This window comes from Cimex lectularius, unplaced genomic scaffold (genome assembly GCF_000648675.2).
Source record: "Cimex lectularius strain Harlan isolate CLEC.00 unplaced genomic scaffold, Clec_2.1 scaffold4, whole genome shotgun sequence".
NCBI lineage: Eukaryota > Metazoa > Arthropoda > Insecta > Hemiptera > Cimicidae > Cimex > Cimex lectularius.
In genome coordinates this window covers 2,645,473-2,663,945 of record NW_019392723.1, presented here as the reverse complement: position 1 = coordinate 2,663,945, position 18,473 = coordinate 2,645,473, and the positions used below count along the sequence as shown (strand labels likewise).

At 31.7% G+C, this 18,473-nt stretch overlaps 1 protein-coding gene across 8 annotated transcripts in view; it reads left to right on the top strand.

Moving 5' to 3' along the window:
• The window catches only part of LOC106671524 (obscurin), a 134,459-nt gene that overhangs the window by 107,088 nt on the left and 8,898 nt on the right, over positions 1-18,473 (top strand). For all 8 annotated transcript variants that reach the window (XM_014402441.2, XM_014402444.2, XM_014402450.2 and 5 more), the window contains 29 exons: positions 1,620-1,728; positions 2,541-2,713; positions 2,774-2,894; positions 2,949-3,123; positions 4,600-4,721; positions 4,786-4,964; positions 5,033-5,141; positions 5,206-5,323; positions 6,695-6,870; positions 6,940-7,115; positions 7,172-7,286; positions 7,343-7,505; positions 7,579-7,706; positions 8,300-8,478; positions 8,541-8,737; positions 8,806-8,964; positions 9,020-9,264; positions 9,323-9,424; positions 13,404-13,606; positions 13,689-13,922; positions 13,979-14,099; positions 14,163-14,303; positions 14,368-14,553; positions 16,149-16,386; positions 16,445-16,724; positions 16,782-16,938; positions 17,935-18,073; positions 18,143-18,248; positions 18,318-18,466. In XM_014402441.2, coding sequence (XP_014257927.1) covers positions 1,620-1,728; positions 2,541-2,713; positions 2,774-2,894; positions 2,949-3,123; positions 4,600-4,721; positions 4,786-4,964; positions 5,033-5,141; positions 5,206-5,323; positions 6,695-6,870; positions 6,940-7,115; positions 7,172-7,286; positions 7,343-7,505; positions 7,579-7,706; positions 8,300-8,478; positions 8,541-8,737; positions 8,806-8,964; positions 9,020-9,264; positions 9,323-9,424; positions 13,404-13,606; positions 13,689-13,922; positions 13,979-14,099; positions 14,163-14,303; positions 14,368-14,553; positions 16,149-16,386; positions 16,445-16,724; positions 16,782-16,938; positions 17,935-18,073; positions 18,143-18,248; positions 18,318-18,466 — 4,700 coding nt within the window. The remainder of the gene's footprint in view (positions 1-1,619; positions 1,729-2,540; positions 2,714-2,773; positions 2,895-2,948; positions 3,124-4,599; positions 4,722-4,785; positions 4,965-5,032; positions 5,142-5,205; positions 5,324-6,694; positions 6,871-6,939; positions 7,116-7,171; positions 7,287-7,342; positions 7,506-7,578; positions 7,707-8,299; positions 8,479-8,540; positions 8,738-8,805; positions 8,965-9,019; positions 9,265-9,322; positions 9,425-13,403; positions 13,607-13,688; positions 13,923-13,978; positions 14,100-14,162; positions 14,304-14,367; positions 14,554-16,148; positions 16,387-16,444; positions 16,725-16,781; positions 16,939-17,934; positions 18,074-18,142; positions 18,249-18,317; positions 18,467-18,473) is intronic.

Here is an 18,473-nt window from a genome sequence, read left to right as displayed (position 1 = left end):
TAAACATTTACATTATGCACATCCTTAAATATATTTTTTATATGTACTATTTACTAAAGTAGGACTAAGTTGTACTTGATATTCCTCAATCACACCTGTACAAAATCTAGGGGTACATTTAACACAAAAGACATATAAAAAAGATCTTTAAAAAGCACCTCTATTTTCATGTGAAAATTGGAATAGGGGATTTAAAACATACTGACGTCCTTAAGCACAAATGTATTGGAATTCCTACTCACTTTCTGTTATGTTTAATTTAATATATTTAGTATATTTAATCAATAATTATACTGTAAGTAGTATGGATCAGAGAGAGTATATTTTCACATGTGATTAGGTAAGTTGAGAATTATTTTCATGCGATAGAAGCACTTTTTTTGTGTGCTTTATAGTACCTACTGTACCATGTGTTTGTGTGAAGATATGGGTGTAAGGTCACCCAATAGACGCTATTATTTGTTGAATTTTCTGTGCCTAAAATTTTACTGCATGATTGAAAACAATGAAAGTCCTAAATTTCTTAGAAAATTAGTGACTAGATGATGAAATACATCTTGTAAATAGATTTATAATATTTCTTTGGAAATCATCAAGTCCTAGATGATAAATTAATACTGCGCTCATAAGTTTTATTGCAATAATTTATAATTTCAGTTATACAAATATTATTAATTTTTTTTTTTTTTGATATGATGTCATTGATACAAAACTACTTAGCCGATCTTTTGGCCAAATTAGGAATTATATTAATACACTAGTAGTGCTTATATTTTATTTAGAATAATAGAATTTTACACTTAAAGTTCATGGTTTCATAACTTAATTAATGAACGATGAAGAAGTAAGTTAAAAGATGAGTGTAGATGGGTGAAATTAGAGTTGTAGTATATTTTCATTCTTAGATTACTTTATTTCATGTTTAATAAATAATCAAATGCTAAAATAGAAAAATTATTTAACTGTACTAAAGTTTCCTAATGTGCATGGACAGGAATCATCAAATATAAAACTCAAGCTGATATTTTTCAAACTTCTCTAAAGTTTATTGTCTTTGCTTGCTTTCACTTTAATCGCATGTTGTATTTTTTTGTAATTTATTGTAGTAAATAAACATTTAAGGCTAATTAATTTTTTTTCTTTAGTACTAGTAAAGGTAGTAAGTAAATGGTTAACATTTTATTTGTGGAATTTTTGGTAGTTGAATATATACTGCACCATGAAATTTTATGTATTAACGGAACGTTTTTGACCCATGACATGAGTCCTCTTCAGTGTTAATTACATCAGTATATGTTCAAAAACCTCCAATTCAATTAATAAAATTATAAAATAAACAGCAACTTTTTTACTATTATTTAAAAAATATATAAATGGTTAACATATCAAAAAATTACATATTTTTTAAACATACAAATTAAAAATTGATTATTTTGTGTATACACAAAACATGCCACTTTAAAATGTTGGTCTTTTTTTCAATTCTGTTTACATTTCAGATCAATTTTGTCGTTTCTCTTAATGACTTGCTTAAAAAATAAATTTCACCTTTTTTAACTTTGTTGATTAAGTCTAAAAATAAGAAGGATTGTGTATAATTTTTTTAAATATTTTTACAGCTTCACCGAAGGTAGTCAAGTCAGAGATGAAAGATATGGAAGTCTTTGAATGCTGGGAACACAAATTTAATGTTGAAGTTGATGGTAGACCACATCCAACTGCAAAATGGTAACTGCATGGATTTTTTTAAATATTTTATCATTTATTACTAAAGCTTTACTTTTTTATTATAAATGTAGTTATTTATTTTATGGCTTTAAGTAATGGGAATAATTTTTTTATAAGGTGGAATGATTGATATTGGGGGTCACCAGGGTGAGGAATGTGAATTTGTTCATTACCAGTCATTTTGATCAGCCTATTTTCAAGATAAATAAGTCCAATAAGTCCCAAGGTTGCTTTTTTACAAACTGCCAAAAGTATTTGGCACTATGGGCTTTTGTCTCAAGGTCAAACTATCAAAAAGAGACCTACAGTGCCATCCAAAACTTGAATGATTTCAATCCAATCAATTGTAATTTGAGCTCGAAATTTTACAAAAACCTTTCTATTAACAGACATGATGCCAACAGGTAACCATGTTTTTGATGAAGTGTCCATTTGGAGTGTACTCTCCTTTGGAGTGTAATTAAACTCAATGGAGATTTTATATTTTAATAAATTATATTTTATAAAATTAAAAATGATATTTTAAAACACTCGGTTCCTTCTTGTGGAATAAATCATCGTGCTTCATCCTAAACTTCTGAAATTTTGAAAATTTAGATGTTCTGTATGTATAAAAAATAAAAAAATAAAAACTGCCCGCTAAGAAAGCTAAATGTAGGGAATGTTATAGAGGGTCAACTGAGCAGAATCAAATAGTAAAACAATTCCTTTCTTGCAGGAGAGCTAAAGTCCAAATACTAATTGTGTATCGAGGACAAGGGGGCGGAGCCTCTTTAATTCCAAGGGGAAAATTAATTTATATTATTTTTTAGGTACAAAGATGGAAAGGAGCTTGGAAAGTCAGATCGGTATAAAATTCTTGATGATAACGGAGTGTATTCTCTGGAGATAATTAATTGTCAGCTCGATGATTCGGCTGAGTATAAAGTCGTTGTGTCAAATGTCCTCGGAGAGGCTTCAGACATGGCCAAGCTTAAGATAATACGTAAGAAGCATCACACACAAAAACACTATGAATGTTATTTTTACAATTCTAATTTTCCAGCTGCAAATGACTTTAGACTGCCGCAAATAACGACTCCTCTGGTCAATACAAATGTTAACAAAGGTGATAAGGTTGAACTGAAAGTTGTTCTAACTGCAGATCCGATTCCTGAAATCAAATGGTAAGACTATAATTGATAGTCTTAAGGTGAAGATTTAAATATCCTATTTTCCAGGCAATTCAATGAAAAAGACGTACCTAGTGATTTCGTCGCCAGCAGTGACACTAAACCAACCCATCACAATCTTAAAGAATGTACGTACACACTCACTAATCCATCATGCAAGCATGAAAATACTGGCCAGGTGTCATTTACTGCTGAAAACAATAGCGGAAGGGCCGAGACATCCGTAAGTGTTAACAGATTAGAGCTTTTTATTCCCTACAGTTTAAGCCTTTTTAACTTGAAATTGACCTCTTTTAATTTCAAAATAACCTCATGTTTAAATCATCTTTCTAAATTTGAATAACCCTTTTTCACTGAAAATTAGCCTTTTTTTTAGTTCAACTTCAACTTTTTAATTTCAAATTAATCTTTTTTAACTTCAAATTAACTTTTTTATTGTAAATTAACCTTTTTTAACTTGAAATTAAGGGTTTCTGAAAATTTTAAACTAACCCTTTTCTTTAAAGCAGTAAAAATTTAAAATGATATGAAAATTGCAACTCAAATTAAAAGTTAAATGAATAAAAAATATTTTAAAAAAAATTCTTCTATTTTTTATTGGTTCAATATTTTTTTAAATATAAACATTATGCTCTTATACAAAATACCATAAACATTAATTGCAATTAAAATTAAAAATGATCAAATATAATATTAAAATCGATATTGCCTTTTTTATAGTTTTTAGAAAATATATGTGTGTATTTTATTATTATTATTTATTTTATTATTATTTATTTATATAGTATTGAGATTCTTTTAGGAAAAACTCAGACACATATGTTTTTAATTTTTCTCAAGTCTTATGAGTCACAAAAGTTTTCAATCAACTTCAATTTTTTCAACCAAGAACCAAATTTATACTATCATTTAATAGTTTAATTCATACCTAGTAAATTACATGCTCATGGTTAAATAGTATGGTTAATAAAAAGTATTTTAAAAAAGGCATAGAAGTTAAATTTACCCTGTATATATGAGTTTTTGTTAAGAACTTGAAGAAAATAAACAATTCTTCTTTTATATAAAAATTAAACTTTATATATAAAATAAATCTTTATTTTAATATTTATTTAGAAATCGTGAGATGCGGTCTGGTGTGACGTAGGTTTTAGAAAAACATTTTCTTTATCGTGCCAACGTTTTAATCTTTATTGAGATCATCTTCAGGGCTCAAAGTGTTTGTCTTCTGTGTAATTGTGCCATTCTTGCGTGTCGTGTCGAGAGTGTCTTTATTTTAATATTCAATTTTGTAAAATTTTTAGTTTTGATTGTAATTATTGTTCATATGGTATTTTAGAAAAGAGACTAATATTTATATTTAAAAAAAACCTTAATATTAATAATAGAATAAGCATTTGTTTTAATATTTACCTTTACATTACTTTTAATTGTAATTAATTTTCATATGGTTTTTAAGTTTTTCTATTGCTTCAAAGAAAGGGTTAATTTGAAATTTAAAAAAGGTTAATTTGCAGTTAAAAATGGTTAATTTGAAATTAAAAAAGGTTAATTTGCAGTTAAAAAGGGTTAATTTGAAATTAAAAAAGGTTAATTTGCAGTTTAAAAGGGTTAATTTGAAATTAAAAAAGTTAGTTTGAAGTCACAAAGGTTTAATTTGATGGAAAAACTATTATTCTAATTAGTTTAATTTCATCAGGCCCACCTTGATGTGATTCTCAAACCTGAAGTCAAATCATTCAAAGATATAGCGGGAATACCGTATGAAGATGCCCAATTTACAGCTTATCTTAACTCAAATCCTAGAGCTGCAGTTGTTTGGTAATAAAACACGAATTCACATGAACAACAAGCTTTAGTTGTTAATTTATGTTAATAATTTAAGGCGTAAAGATGGTAAAAAGTTAGAAAATGATGATCATTATTCTATCGAGACTGATGACACGAATGAAGTTTACAAATTAAACATCAAACATTTATTGCTCGAGGATGGTGGAACGTATACAATATCAGCCGTCAACAAAGTCGGTGAATGCTCTGCTGATGCCAGATTGAAAATACACAGTATGTAATAGAAAAATTATTGATGTTAATTTTCATTAATTCAACTTTCACTTGTGTGTGTTTCATAGTGCAAGAACCAGAATTTACGAAAGGATTGGAAGATATTCAAGTCCGTGAATACGCTCAGCTAGATCTGAAAGTTCGCGCACAAGGTGTACCAAACCCTGAAATTCAATGGTAAAGTCAGACAGGAACAAAAAAAAAAATTCTCCGTGTTGATAAATTTAAATTTTATTTTTAGGTCAAAGGATGGAGAAGATTTAAAAGATAGCGAAGAGTTGTCGTTAGAGACAAAATGTGAAGGAAATGTTTCCAGCCAACTTACAATCCCACATTTCAAAGAAGAAAATGCTGGACGGGTAAGTTTCTATTTTCTGCATAATCTGATCTAACAGTTGGCTGTTTTGATATTTTCTGGCAAAATCTGTATGGGTGAAAACGGTGATATTCAAAGCCTGAGGACATTTCAAGTTAGGTGACTTATCATTCAACAGTACCATATGGGTAGACAACATTGCATCCTTCCCTGAGGAGAAGGAATGCTACTCGGGCACTTTCTTAAACATGAGGCAAGATTCGATCTACTGTGATATCCTTGCTGAAAACTCAATACCTCATTTCTTTATTACCTTATCGTAAAAACAAGTAATCGGAACATTCTTCTATGCCAAAGCGCGTGTTCCCAAGGTAGCATCTTAAGTTACTTTCTCTATTCAGTGGTGACAACTGCAAAAGTTTCTATCAATCCTGGTAAAGTACTCTACATACATGCAGAAGCAGATGTTCTGCAAGAAAACATCCTAAGTCCCTTTCTTTAGTCAGCATACACAGCAGATAATTACATCAATCCCAATACAATATTTGTTCCACAGGCAAAACTGCCATCCTTCTAGCAAACCCAGACCTAGTAGTGGCCTTCAGAAACTCCAAGACTATTTCTTCTGTTGGAAGAAAAATTCAAGAAATGGAAGATTTCCGAAACCAAGTCTCTACAAATAACCTTCACCTCTCCTCTATTATAATAAAAACTATGTTAAACAGTTAAACCAAGCATTCCAACCGCCAAAGAATCCAGTCACACAAGTCCAAAGTCCATCGAACCATTGCCCGTATCACATCTCCCATCAACTATTACTCTATCCATCTCCCAGCCTATGATGTCCACTATTTGGGACTTAATAGCGGTTACTAGCAGTCAAAAGACTGCTTGACAACATATCAAATCATTCACTACAAAACAAACATCTCATTTACACAACAAACTATATAACTAATCTGGTCAGAACTAGACTGAGGGCTTCAACCAAATTCTAACCTTCAAAGAATCAAGTCACTCCAGGCTAAAATCCTTCAAACCAATCCTCATGCTTCTTACTCATAGCTAAACTCACATAGATGCATTAAACACCAAGCCTTCATCCCTACTCCCTAGTTCAGTTTCAGCCTGAACCCTTCCCAATAATCTTAGATGCCTAAAGTGCCAAAGGACTCAAGATTTCCCCTTAATAAAAAAGAATCTACTTTCTTTTATCAAATTTACTAACGGTGAAATACAGTGCGATATCTCAATGTGTGATGGGGAGATAAACCTAATTTGGCCTTTATTAATCATTTTGGTCTTACTATTCTTGCCGGTATGGCCATTTTCAGCAGACCCAAATCTGAAGAAACATGTCTGACCGAAATGATAGGAAAGACTTTTAAAATAACACATTTCAATTTTTTTACAGTACAAAGTACGTGCACATAATGTTGCTGGTCATGCTGACACTTTATGTAACGTCAAATTAGCCCAACTAGCCCCAACATTTTCCAAGTCTCTTGGGAGAGCTCTCGAAGTGGAAGAAGGAGAACCGTTAGAATTGAGGTGCAAAATCGAAGCTAGCCCTTCAGCAAAAATCAAATGGTAATATTTTCTAAATAACATTTCTTTTCTTTCAAGATGATTAAAGGAAAATAATAACCATCTATTTAGGTTCAAGGACGGTGAAGAGCTCAAGCCTTCAGATCATATACAAGTCACTCATAATCCTGATGGATCCGTCAAATTGAGGATTGAAGCAGCAACCCCTGGAGATTGTGGTGCTTATAAAATTATTGTCCAGAACAATTTAGGAGAAGACGCTAGCATATGTGCTGTAGCAGTTAATCGTAAGTACTTGATTTAAAAAAAAATTACTTTTCATATCATAATTTTCTATTTTTAGCAAACCCACGAGCACCAGTTTTTCTTAAAAAACTGGAAAATGTTTCAGTAGGTGAAGATGAACCTATGTTCCTCGAAGCACAAGTTTCTGGATTCCCTCTTCCCGAAATCAAATGGTATTAAACATAAAAATAATTCATTTATTATTCAGTAACTGTTTGTATTTATTTAGGTTCAAAGATGGGTTGCCAATAAGGCCATCTCGGGCGGTTAATTTCATAAACTCTCCTGGAGGAATGATAGGACTTTCAGTGGAAAAATCAGCCAGCGAAAATGCTGGAACTTATTCCGTCCAAATTTCCAACAAGCTGGGAGATGCTTCCTGCCAGGCAGAGGTTGATTTTGTCGAGTATTAAAATTACAATTTAAATTAATTTTTAATTAACTAGTTCTTGTTTTTCCCATAAGGTTGACGTGTTGCTTAGAGAGCACAGGCCTGAATTCCAGGGCCACCTAATTCCGACCACCGTTGTCGAAGGATTCCCGGTGAAATTTTCTATTAAAGTCGGAGGAAATCCACCGCCAGAATTGATTTGGTAACTATTTATTATTATTCCAGTAAAACAATATTTTGAAATTTTATACGGAAAGGGTAAACAAAACAAATATGTATTCACGCATTTCCAATTTAAGATTATTATCAACCAGAGAATTCTGGATTAAATTTAGGTTTTTTTTATATTCACGAAATTTGGGGAAAAATCTCAATGTAGTAATGGATGGGATAGAAAAATGACCTTCAAAACTGTACCCTGAACATATTGCACAAAATTTTGAAATAAAAAGATCAATCTCATGGATGGGATTTAAACCCATGTTCTTTAAAACTGTACCCCAAAGACTCTTTACAAATTTAAGGTAAAAAGACCAATCTTATGGATGGGATTTGAACTCATGGTTTTCAGAACTATACTCTGAAAACTCTCTAGAAATTTTGAGATAAAAAGATAGATCTTATGGATGAGATTTGGACCCATGGTTTTCAGAACTGTACCCTGAAGACTCCCAGAATTTAAAATGTTATGCCTATAAAACTGGAAACTGAAAAAGGCGTGAATTTTAGTCCATAGTAGAAGCATAAATGTATTTTTCTTAAGAACAAAATTCTTCCGTTTTGTTTCATGTGTAGGAGTAAAAACAATACCCCCATAGATATCGATGGAGTACATGTCAAAGTTGAGAAGCTTCCGGATGGCCAATACAGCCTTCTGATTGACAAAGCCTCTCCCTCAGATGCCGGCCTTTATTCCGTAACGGCTAAAAACCCATCGGGCGCAGTGACTTCTGAAGCTAAACTGGAAGTAGCAGGTATAACCAAAATAGATAGGAATTATTTTGTTTAAAATAAATCTATATTGTTTTATATTCAGATCATGCAAGAGGTGATCAACCTGAAGAACCTCCATGTTTCGCTTATAACATGCGAGACGCTTGGACAGAGGAAGGCTCATCAGTCACTCTAACAGCTCCTTTCTTGGGTAATCCCATTCCAGAAGTCCGTTGGTTCAAAGAAGACAAGGAGTTGAAACCAGATCATAGGATATCATTTACTAATGACGGACATAAGGTTTATTTTATCCATTTACATTTTGTTTAGGTAGAATATTTTATTAATGATTTTCATTGTCTGTGCAGGTCGGTTTACACATTGAACCATGCGATATGGAAGATATGTCCAATTACAAATGCCAGATTGAAAATCCACTCGGCAAAGCAGAAACCTCTGCCAAAATAACAGTCAAGAAAGTATATCATGCACCAGTTTTTGTCCAAAAACTTCACGATCTTGATCAGGTAAGTGAACACGTGTCATATTTAAATTCCTAATTATTTTATAAACTCGACTTAGGTTATTGGTTTGGATGGAAAACTTGTATGTCGAGTAACCGGTAATCCGAAACCAGACATTAGTTGGTTCTGCAATGGTAAACCTATTGTCGACGGAAACCGTTATCGTATGAAAAGAGAAGGAGATAGCTGTATTTTATACATCAAGGATTGCAGTCCTAATGACGATGGCTGTTACACATGCATTGCAAGTAACAGAGATGGAAAAGACGAATGCAAAGCACAGTTCAGAGCTGTAGAGAAGATGTAATAATTTTGTGTAACGTGATAAGTTTAATTGAATTTAAATATATGAAATTTTCAGATTGACAAAGGAAAAAGGAGAGGCACCATGTTTTTTGAAGAAAATTGGAGATCAAGAACTTATCCATGGTATGACTGGTAGATTTACCGCTTGTATATCAGGGTAAGTTTTTATTTACGAGGCGAAGGTGATGAATATAATTTTCTTTCTAAAAAATTTACATTATTTAAATATTCCACATTGTTTTCCAATAACCTTTTGCTATCTTTCAAGGATAATCTCAATACCTTAAGAATAAAAGTTCTTATCCTCATTCAAGAAATTTCAAACCACCATTTGTATATTTTCGAAATGTTCAAAGTTTTTCCTTTCAAAAAGTTTTTATTGACCCCTCCCCCAACAAAATAAATAATCACAAGTTATGACAGGAGAATATGGAGGTAAAATATTACCATTTGTTGATTTAATTTCTGTTCTGTCCTCAAACCCACATGTGGTCTGATGTTTGTCCTGATGGAAGGCAGTACCCTTCCTTGTGGATTCTTTAAACTATTGCTCTAAATCTATTCTAACCTAAATAATAATTCTCAATGGGTTTTCAAATTCTACAACTTTTCAATGTTCACATTTTATAAATGATGGTTGTACTCACAGATTTGTTAATTACAATGATCTGGATTTCAAGCATTAAATGCTCTTCATCAGGTTGAAGGAGTTACATGAATTGTAAGCTTGAACCCACTGATCCACTGCCAACACAACATTCCAATGAGGAGGTTTTTTATGTCGCTCAATTTTGAACGTGCGAAAAATGTAACACAACTAAATATTATCCTAAATAAATACGGTTTTCAGTATTAGAAATATTGACCACTTTTTCACTCAAGAACACTTTGGACCAAGGTATGGTTTTGAAGAAGAAAGCAAATTCTGTTGTTGCCAAGCTTTCAACCTATTTTATATTTCTATAAATTTAGTATTGCAATCATTACAATTAAAGCTGATAAACCCCATATCAACTTTGTCTTTATGTTCTGAGAGGATGTTTCTAAGTGAAGATGCACCTCTAAAACCTGCTAGGTTAAGAATTTTACCTATTTTTTTATAGTTCCCCAATGTATGGCAAGCAATGATTATTATTATCCATTATTATCATTGTCCACCTTTTTGCTGAAATATTGATGGATAACTTTAAAAAAATTATTTTCAAATCAAACGATAAATTAATTTTTTTGGAAAGGCTATGTAGATGATATTTTATGTATATGGTCAGGAACACTAGACGATCTAAAAAAATTCCTCCAACTAATTAATTCTTTACACTGTAGTATGAATGTTACAATGGAAATAAATAAAGATGTCTAGGGAACTAGACTGTTTTGAGAAATTTGAAATAAAAAATGTAAAATTAAAATGGAGTTAAATGCATAAATAATATAATAGATTTTGATTTACCTCTTAATAATAAATGACCCAATTGAAACGAACCTTCTTAGAAAACCCACAACCACAGACACTATGATACCAGCAGATTCTTCTCACCAATGGAACCAAAAAGCTGCTGGATTCATTTGGCTCATAGACCATCTGTTGAAACCGTTAACACCTGTTAATTATTAAAAAACATACTAACAATTAATCCCTTAGCTAAAAACAATATTTATTGATAGTTTGCTAGTAAAAAGAATAAAAAATTAGGTTTAAAAGAAGCAACAATCAAACTCAGCCACCCAACCACAAAATGAATTATTAAATTTTCATTGCTTGCCATATCAGAAAAGTAGGTAAAATTTTTTAAAAATGAAGGTTTTGTAGTAGTTTTTAGAAGTGTGTGTTCACTTAGAAACATCTTCTCAAACCCTAAATAAGAGGTTGATAACTTGACAAAAAACAGGGTTTACAAACTTAATTGTAGTGACTGAAATATTAATTAAATTCATTAATTTCTTGGTCCACTTGACCAATTAATATGTTACAATTAATTAAGGTTTTTAGTCGAGATAAAAAAGTCAATGGCACGACTAAAAACCATTGAGATGGGGTTGAGATGGGAAGTTAGTGTCCGAGTGGATCGAGGTCACGATAGCTCAAGTGGTAGAGCAGCGGCGTATCTAGCCGAAGATCGTGGGTTCGAATCCCGCTCGTGCCATTGACTTTTTTATCTCAACTAAAAACCTTAATTAATTGTAATATATTAATTGGTCAAGCGGACCACGAAATTAGTGAATTTAATGATTTAAAATGAAGTATACTTCACTAAAGCTCTCCGTGGCCATTTAATTTGTCGTCGAGAATCCAATCCGATTACACGACATTTGAAAAATGGCAAAAAGGAAGGAAAATTCAAAAGGTGCAGTTGAGATGGGAAGTTAGTGTCCAAGTGGATTGAGGTCACGATAGCTCAAGTGGTAGAGCAGCGGCGTATCTAGCCGAAGATCGTGGGTTCGAATCCCGCTCGTGACTTGACATTTTTATCTCAACTAAAAAGCTTAATTAATTGTGACATATTAATTATATAGGACAAAGCAGTGGAGAAATTAAAACATGAGTTAAAGAACAGTTGTCTAAATCAAACAAATTTTCTGAATATAAGGACCATCTAAATGAAACAAATGACAATTTAAATAGAACAGTTTCAACAAAGGGAGGGAACTAGACTGTTTTGAGAAATTGAAAAAAAAAATGTAAAACTAAAATAGAGTTAAATGCATAATAGATTTTGATTTACCCTTTATTTTATTATTATTATTATTTTTTTATGAGAGTATTTAATCCCAGGGTTATATAAACCCTCGGTGTGCCGGTGTTTTTGAAAAAAAAAAGCCCATTTGTAATTATGTCAGGTTCGAACCAGGGACCTTTACCTTACTGAGATTGCTATGTCAACGCCTAAACCGTTGCAGCCATGGAGCCGTTGCCCCCTACCTCCTATTTTAAACACAAATAATATTTGACATACAAATTAATCACTAATTTAAAATTATTTTCTTACAGTATTTATTGTGAGCACTCTGAATAAATGTATTGTATTTTTCACTCGTTCAAAATTAAGTGGCATTATAAACCAGCCGATGAATTCTCAATTCCTCAATGGACACCTTTTAGCCTACAAGGTGTCTCTTGACCAGACGTCAATACTTCAGTAAATTATTATACATGTCGAATGGGACTAAAAAGCCTTGATTTTCCATAGTCTAATTCTCAATTGTATTCGAGATTTAATTAATCTCACAATTAATCGAACTGTAAATTTGATTAAACCAATGTTAAAAGCACAAAAATCCTACAAGATAAATGTGTTTGTTTTATTATAACAAGAGCAACCTAAGATTAAACTAGCTACTAAGCTAAATCTTAGCAATTAAATGTTACATTTACATTGGTGATAACTGAACTTTTAGAAATTACGTTTTTTGTTTGTTTTTTCAAGTTTATTATGCAGGGCCACTTTCCTGTTAGAACCATTTCTGTCAGGAATTATTGGGCCAAGAAAATCTTACTTCTACTTTGACAAGAACTTGGGAAAATAGTAAAACTTCTAACTGATTGTGTACTTTGTTGCCTTATGGCTAGAATAAAATGAACACATCATTCTTATAGCATTTTTAATGCTCTTACTATTAATGTAATCGTACTTAGAGTAAGATAAATATTTTATGAGAAACAAGGGTTTTTATGGGAAAAAGTCATGAAAACTTGAACTAACACAAAAATTGAAATATTTCCAATACAACTGAAAATCAGACTTTGACATAGACTTTTTATTAGTCCCATTTAACATGTAGACTGAACCATCTCTGTTATTGGGACACGCTTTATAGATATGGGGGGCAACCTGGGAATATATTTCATTGTGACTCTGCAAGTATGTTAAGGACTATAAGGTCATCTTAGGATTTATCTCCCAATTTCTGCCACAAAGTCTTTGGCATTGAGTTTTAGCAGGTCTCTAGGTTCTCTTCAGATGTGTATTCTACATTAACTTTTGATCAAGAATTCCTTGGTAACTTCTTCGGTTCACTTTATTTCTTGATTCCCATGGATGGGTTAAAGCTGAAAGGTTTCCCATGTTGTCTCTTTCTTGATACCCAAATCAGCCTTGAGATAATATTCAAATTGTTCAAATTTTAATTGTGACTAGATTCCCTGAACCGGAAGTCGAGTGGTTCCGTAACAACGAAAAACTTTACCCGAGCGAAAGAATTACAATTGAAAGGGAAAAAACTGGACTTTTGAGACTCTGCATCGCCCATGTCGATCCTGACGTTGATGCTGGAAAATACAAGGTGCGAATATACAATGATCACGGTGAAGATGAATGTGAGGCATCCTTCAGTTTTGATAGTAAGTTCTACTATTTTAATTTTGATTTGTTTAAAATAAAATAGCTTTAAATAAAATTCTGTTTTGGATTATTCATTTTTAGACATGGGTCTTGGTGACAGAAGACCTGTGGGTGAACAATACAAAGATTTTGACAAATTTAAACATTCTGGAGCCCCGATGCCATTGGCAGATCGTCCCATTATCAGCCGAATGTCAGACAGGAGGCTGACTCTCTCGTGGAAGCCTTCAATACCATATGGTCCTCGTGAACCTGTAACTTATCAAGTTGAAATGTGCGAGGTGCCGAATGGTGACTGGTTCACAGCAAGATCCGGTAAGTAAAAACTTATAAAGTAGTATAAAAATAATTAGCTGCGCATTAATTTTTAGGAATTAGGAGTTGTGCCTGTGAGATTAGAAACCTTGAACCATTCAGGGATTACAAATTCCGTGTTCGGGTTGAAAATAAATTTGGCATAAGTGATCCATCACCTTATGAAATCACCTACAGGTAAATCAATGGTCGTACAACTGTGAATTCTGTATTATTATTTTTTTTTTTTCAAATTATCAGGACAAAACTTGAACCTGAACCACCGAAATTCATTCCATACTTGGCGCCTGGGGTTGATTTCCGCCCAGATTCTTCCCCTTACTTCCCGAAAGATTTCGACATTGAAAGACCACCACATGACGGTTATGCACAAGCACCTAAGTATGCTCTTTTATATTATTAATTAAACCTATAAATAATGTGCGTAAAAAAAATTTTTCACAAGGTTTTTGCGTCAAGAGCATTATACACAGTATGGAGTCAAAAATCACAACTCCAATTTGTTTTGGTTCGTATACGGCTATCCCAAACCAAAAATGACTTATTATTTTAACGATAAATTAATTGAAATGGGAGGAAGATACGATTGCAGTTACACCAGGAATGGACAAGCTACGCTTTTCATAAATAAGTAAGCACATAAATTAGAACAATTAACTTTCAAGATGTACTGAATAAACCAAAATATACATTTGTTTTGTAGGTGTATCCCATTTTTCTCTAATATTTGTGCAACATTAATAATTAATAATTTTTCACTATTTACTTGACATTACCTCTTACATGGTGACACGAAAATTACATGTCTAAAAATATGAATAAAAAATAGAAGACTGGTTGCATAAGACTGTTGAACCATTTGGTTGTTTTCTATCAAACTAATCATTTTAAACGTCAATTTAACCCGTTGTTATCTATAATAACCCTGTTTTTATTTCCAATTAACTCTTTTTAACTTCAAATTAATCAATTTTAATTTTAAATTAACCCATTTTAATGTCTAATTGACCCTTTTTAATTTCAAATAACCATTTTTAACTTCTAATTAACTTATTTTACTTAAAATTCATCGTTTCTTTAAAGTAATAAAAAAAATGAGCAGTGGTATGAAATATTAGCAGGTGAAGTAAAATTCCTTTATATTTATGATTTTTTTTTAAATTTAGTATAATTATTTGATAGCCCAATTTTTTGATATTTGAAAAATTGTGAATTAATAAAAGAATAATTTATTTTTATATTTAAATGTATACCACTTTTAATTTTAATTTTAATTAATGTTCATCTGGTCTTCTACGAGCTTAATTATTTTAATAAAAAAAATAAAAAAATCATAAAACACGAATTTAGTTAACATGCTTATATTTCTACCATCTCTTAAGTTTATGGTAAAGTTGTATAGAAAAGGTTAATTTGAAATTAAAAAGGGGTAATTTGATTTTAAACAAAGTTAGTTTGAAATTAAAAAGGGTATATTTGAAATTAAAAAAGGTTAATTTGAAGTTAAAATGGTACATTGAAATTAAAAAGGGTAAATTGGAGTTAAAAAGAGGTTAATTATAAATTAAACATTATTTGAAATTAAAAGACATTAATTTGAAGTTAAAAGGGTAATTAAAAATTAAGATTATTTTGAAATGTTCATTTTAATTTAAAAGGGGTTAATTTTAAGTGAGAAAGATTAATTGGAACTTTAAGAAAACTTGAATTTTAAAAGGTTAATTTGAAGTTAAAATGGTACATTGAAATTAAAAAGGGTAAATTGAAGTTAAATAGAGATTAATTATAAATTAAACATTATTTGAAATTAAAAGAGGTTAATTTGAAGTTAAAAGGCTAATTGCAAATTAAGATTACTTTGAAATGTTAATTTTAATTTAAAAGGGGTTAATTTTAAGTCAGAAAGGTTAATTTGAACTTTAAGAAAAGTTAACTTGAAATTTAAAAGACTAATTTGAAATTAAAAAGGGTTAAGTTGAAGTTAAAAGGGTTAATGTAAAATTAAAAAGTGTTTATTTGGAATTAAAAAAGGATAATTTGAAGTTATGCAGGGATAAGTTGATGGAAAAAATTATGTATACAATATAATTAATTCTACTTTAGCTCCTTTGATCGTACTGGTTTTTTAAAAATAAAATACCTGTCTTTTAATTTTGTCGTTTAAGACTGACTGTACTAATATACTGTTAAGATATAAATAAAAAAAAATTGCAATTCGATTTATAGAATGTTGGACAGAGATGTTGGATCATATGAAGCTGTGGCTACAAATGAACATGGCGAAGCGAGGCAAAAGGTTCACCTTGAAATAGCCGAATATCCTGAATTTATCAAACGTCCTGAAGAGATGATCCTTGTAGTCCGTAATACAGGTCGACTCGAAGCGAGAGTCGTCGGTGTTCCACAACCCGACATTAAGTGGTTCAAGGATTGGCAGCCACTTGCACCCTCTTCAAGGATAAAGGTCAGTTTTATAATACTGTGCAAAAGGCTTTTAAATTTTAATTTTTTCCTATTTCTAGATAAATAGAATGGATCCTGACCATTGCAGTTTGACTATAAACGATGCTATTATGAAAGACACCGGTCTGTACAGCATCACTGCAAGCAATGTTGCTGGAGCTGTTAGCTGTTCTGTCATGATCCATGTTGAAGAAAAAGATGAGTATCCATTCCAGCATTATGGCCGTGGTCATAATGTCAAATGTAAGACTAAACCAATTAGCGACTATTATGATTTGGGTGACGAACTTGGAAGAGGAACCCAAGGAATTACTTACCATGCTGTTGAACGATCAACAGGTATAATCAATCAACAGATTTTTTTACTGACTCATCTGAATTTGAACACACTTTCAGGAAGGAACTATGCTGCTAAGATCATGCATGGTCGGAAAGAACTGAAAACACTGATGCACAATGAATTAGAAATGATGAATATGTTAAACAGTCGTAAGATCATTAAAATACATGATGCCTTTGAAACTCTGGATACTGTGACATTAATGATGGAGTTGTATCTTTTTTAAATCACTCAACTATTTGCAAATAAATCTAATGACCTTTCACAGAAAATTTTACTTCACCAGAGTAGCTTTTTTGTTTATTATTGTCTTTATAAATTTCATTTAATTTGTTCAAATACTTTTCTTTGGTTCAAGGAAAGGATAGTATATCTTTTTCCCCATTAGTTATGGAGTAAGGCAAGGGTGTATCATCAGCCATATGTTGTTTGCTATGAACAATGGTATTGTTTTATTGAAAAATCTCAACCATATGTCCAAAATTCAGAATGGTGTTAGCCACTTGGTCTATCCAGCAGTTTTTTAAGTAGTCCTAAACGTCTTTTGAGTTTTCATTTGACGTGAGTAGGCTTAATGTCAAGCCCTACGTTGCATAAGTCATTTACCTTATAGTGATGGATTGCCAGTGTCAACGCCTTAACCATAATGGTGAACTTAAAATTAAAAAATATTTATTTGATGAAAAAAGCTATACTTTTGATAGGTATTGGTGCACCTCTGTGCTGATCTGAAAGTATCTGTTGGTGAAGTAGAATCATAGCATCAGATAGCAGATAAACAGGGTTAATTAGAAATTAAAACTAGGTTAATTTGAGTTTAAAAATAGTTAATTTGATAAAAAACTATACTTCCATGAGGCACTCCTACATCTGTGCATTTACAATACAGTTCACTATTAGTAGAACTTGATGGTAAAAACTCAAGCTTAAATTGCGAGGATTGTTTATTTATCAGATACACAGTGTAATATTTTTCTCGTTAGGTTAATTTGAAATTAAAAAGAGTTAATTTAAGTTAAAAAAGGTTAATTTGAAATTAAAAATTGTTAATTTGAAGTTTAAAAAGGTAAATTTTAAATTAAAAAGTTAATTTGATGTTAAAATGGTTAATTTAAAGTTCAGAAGCGTTAGTTTGAAATTAAAAAAAGGTTTAGACAGAAAAAAGCCATTCCGGCAATGAATGACAACTTTTCCTAACCAAAATATCAGAGCTAGTGGAGGTGAACTTTTGGATGTAATGACTCGCCAACCATATACAACAGAATCTGAAATTGCAAGTTATATCAGGCAGTTATTGGTCGCTTTGGACTACATGCACGAACAAAATCTTGCTCATCTCGGTCTTACTGTAAGTATTGTTTCATAAGTTGTTAATTACACTTATCGTACAGTATCAATCTGATAATAAACTTTACAGCCTGGAGATCTTCTCGTATCTCACCCAGGAGGTGACGATTTGAAACTCTGCGATTTCGGACTTGCTAGAAGAATCCACCCAGGTCAACTCCAGCCCTTGGAATTTGGTATAAAGGCTTTCCATAATAGAAATAAAGTACTCGATGATTTTTTCTAAAAGTTGGAATTGAATTTAGGAATGCCTGAGTTTGTTTCTCCGGAGACAATCAGAGGAGAGGGTGTTGACTTTTCATCTGATATGTGGAGTGTGGGCGTCATTACGTATTTGCTCCTGACAGGAGTGTCACTATTTAGAGGCACCAATGACAAAGAAACACTAACCAAGGTAAGAT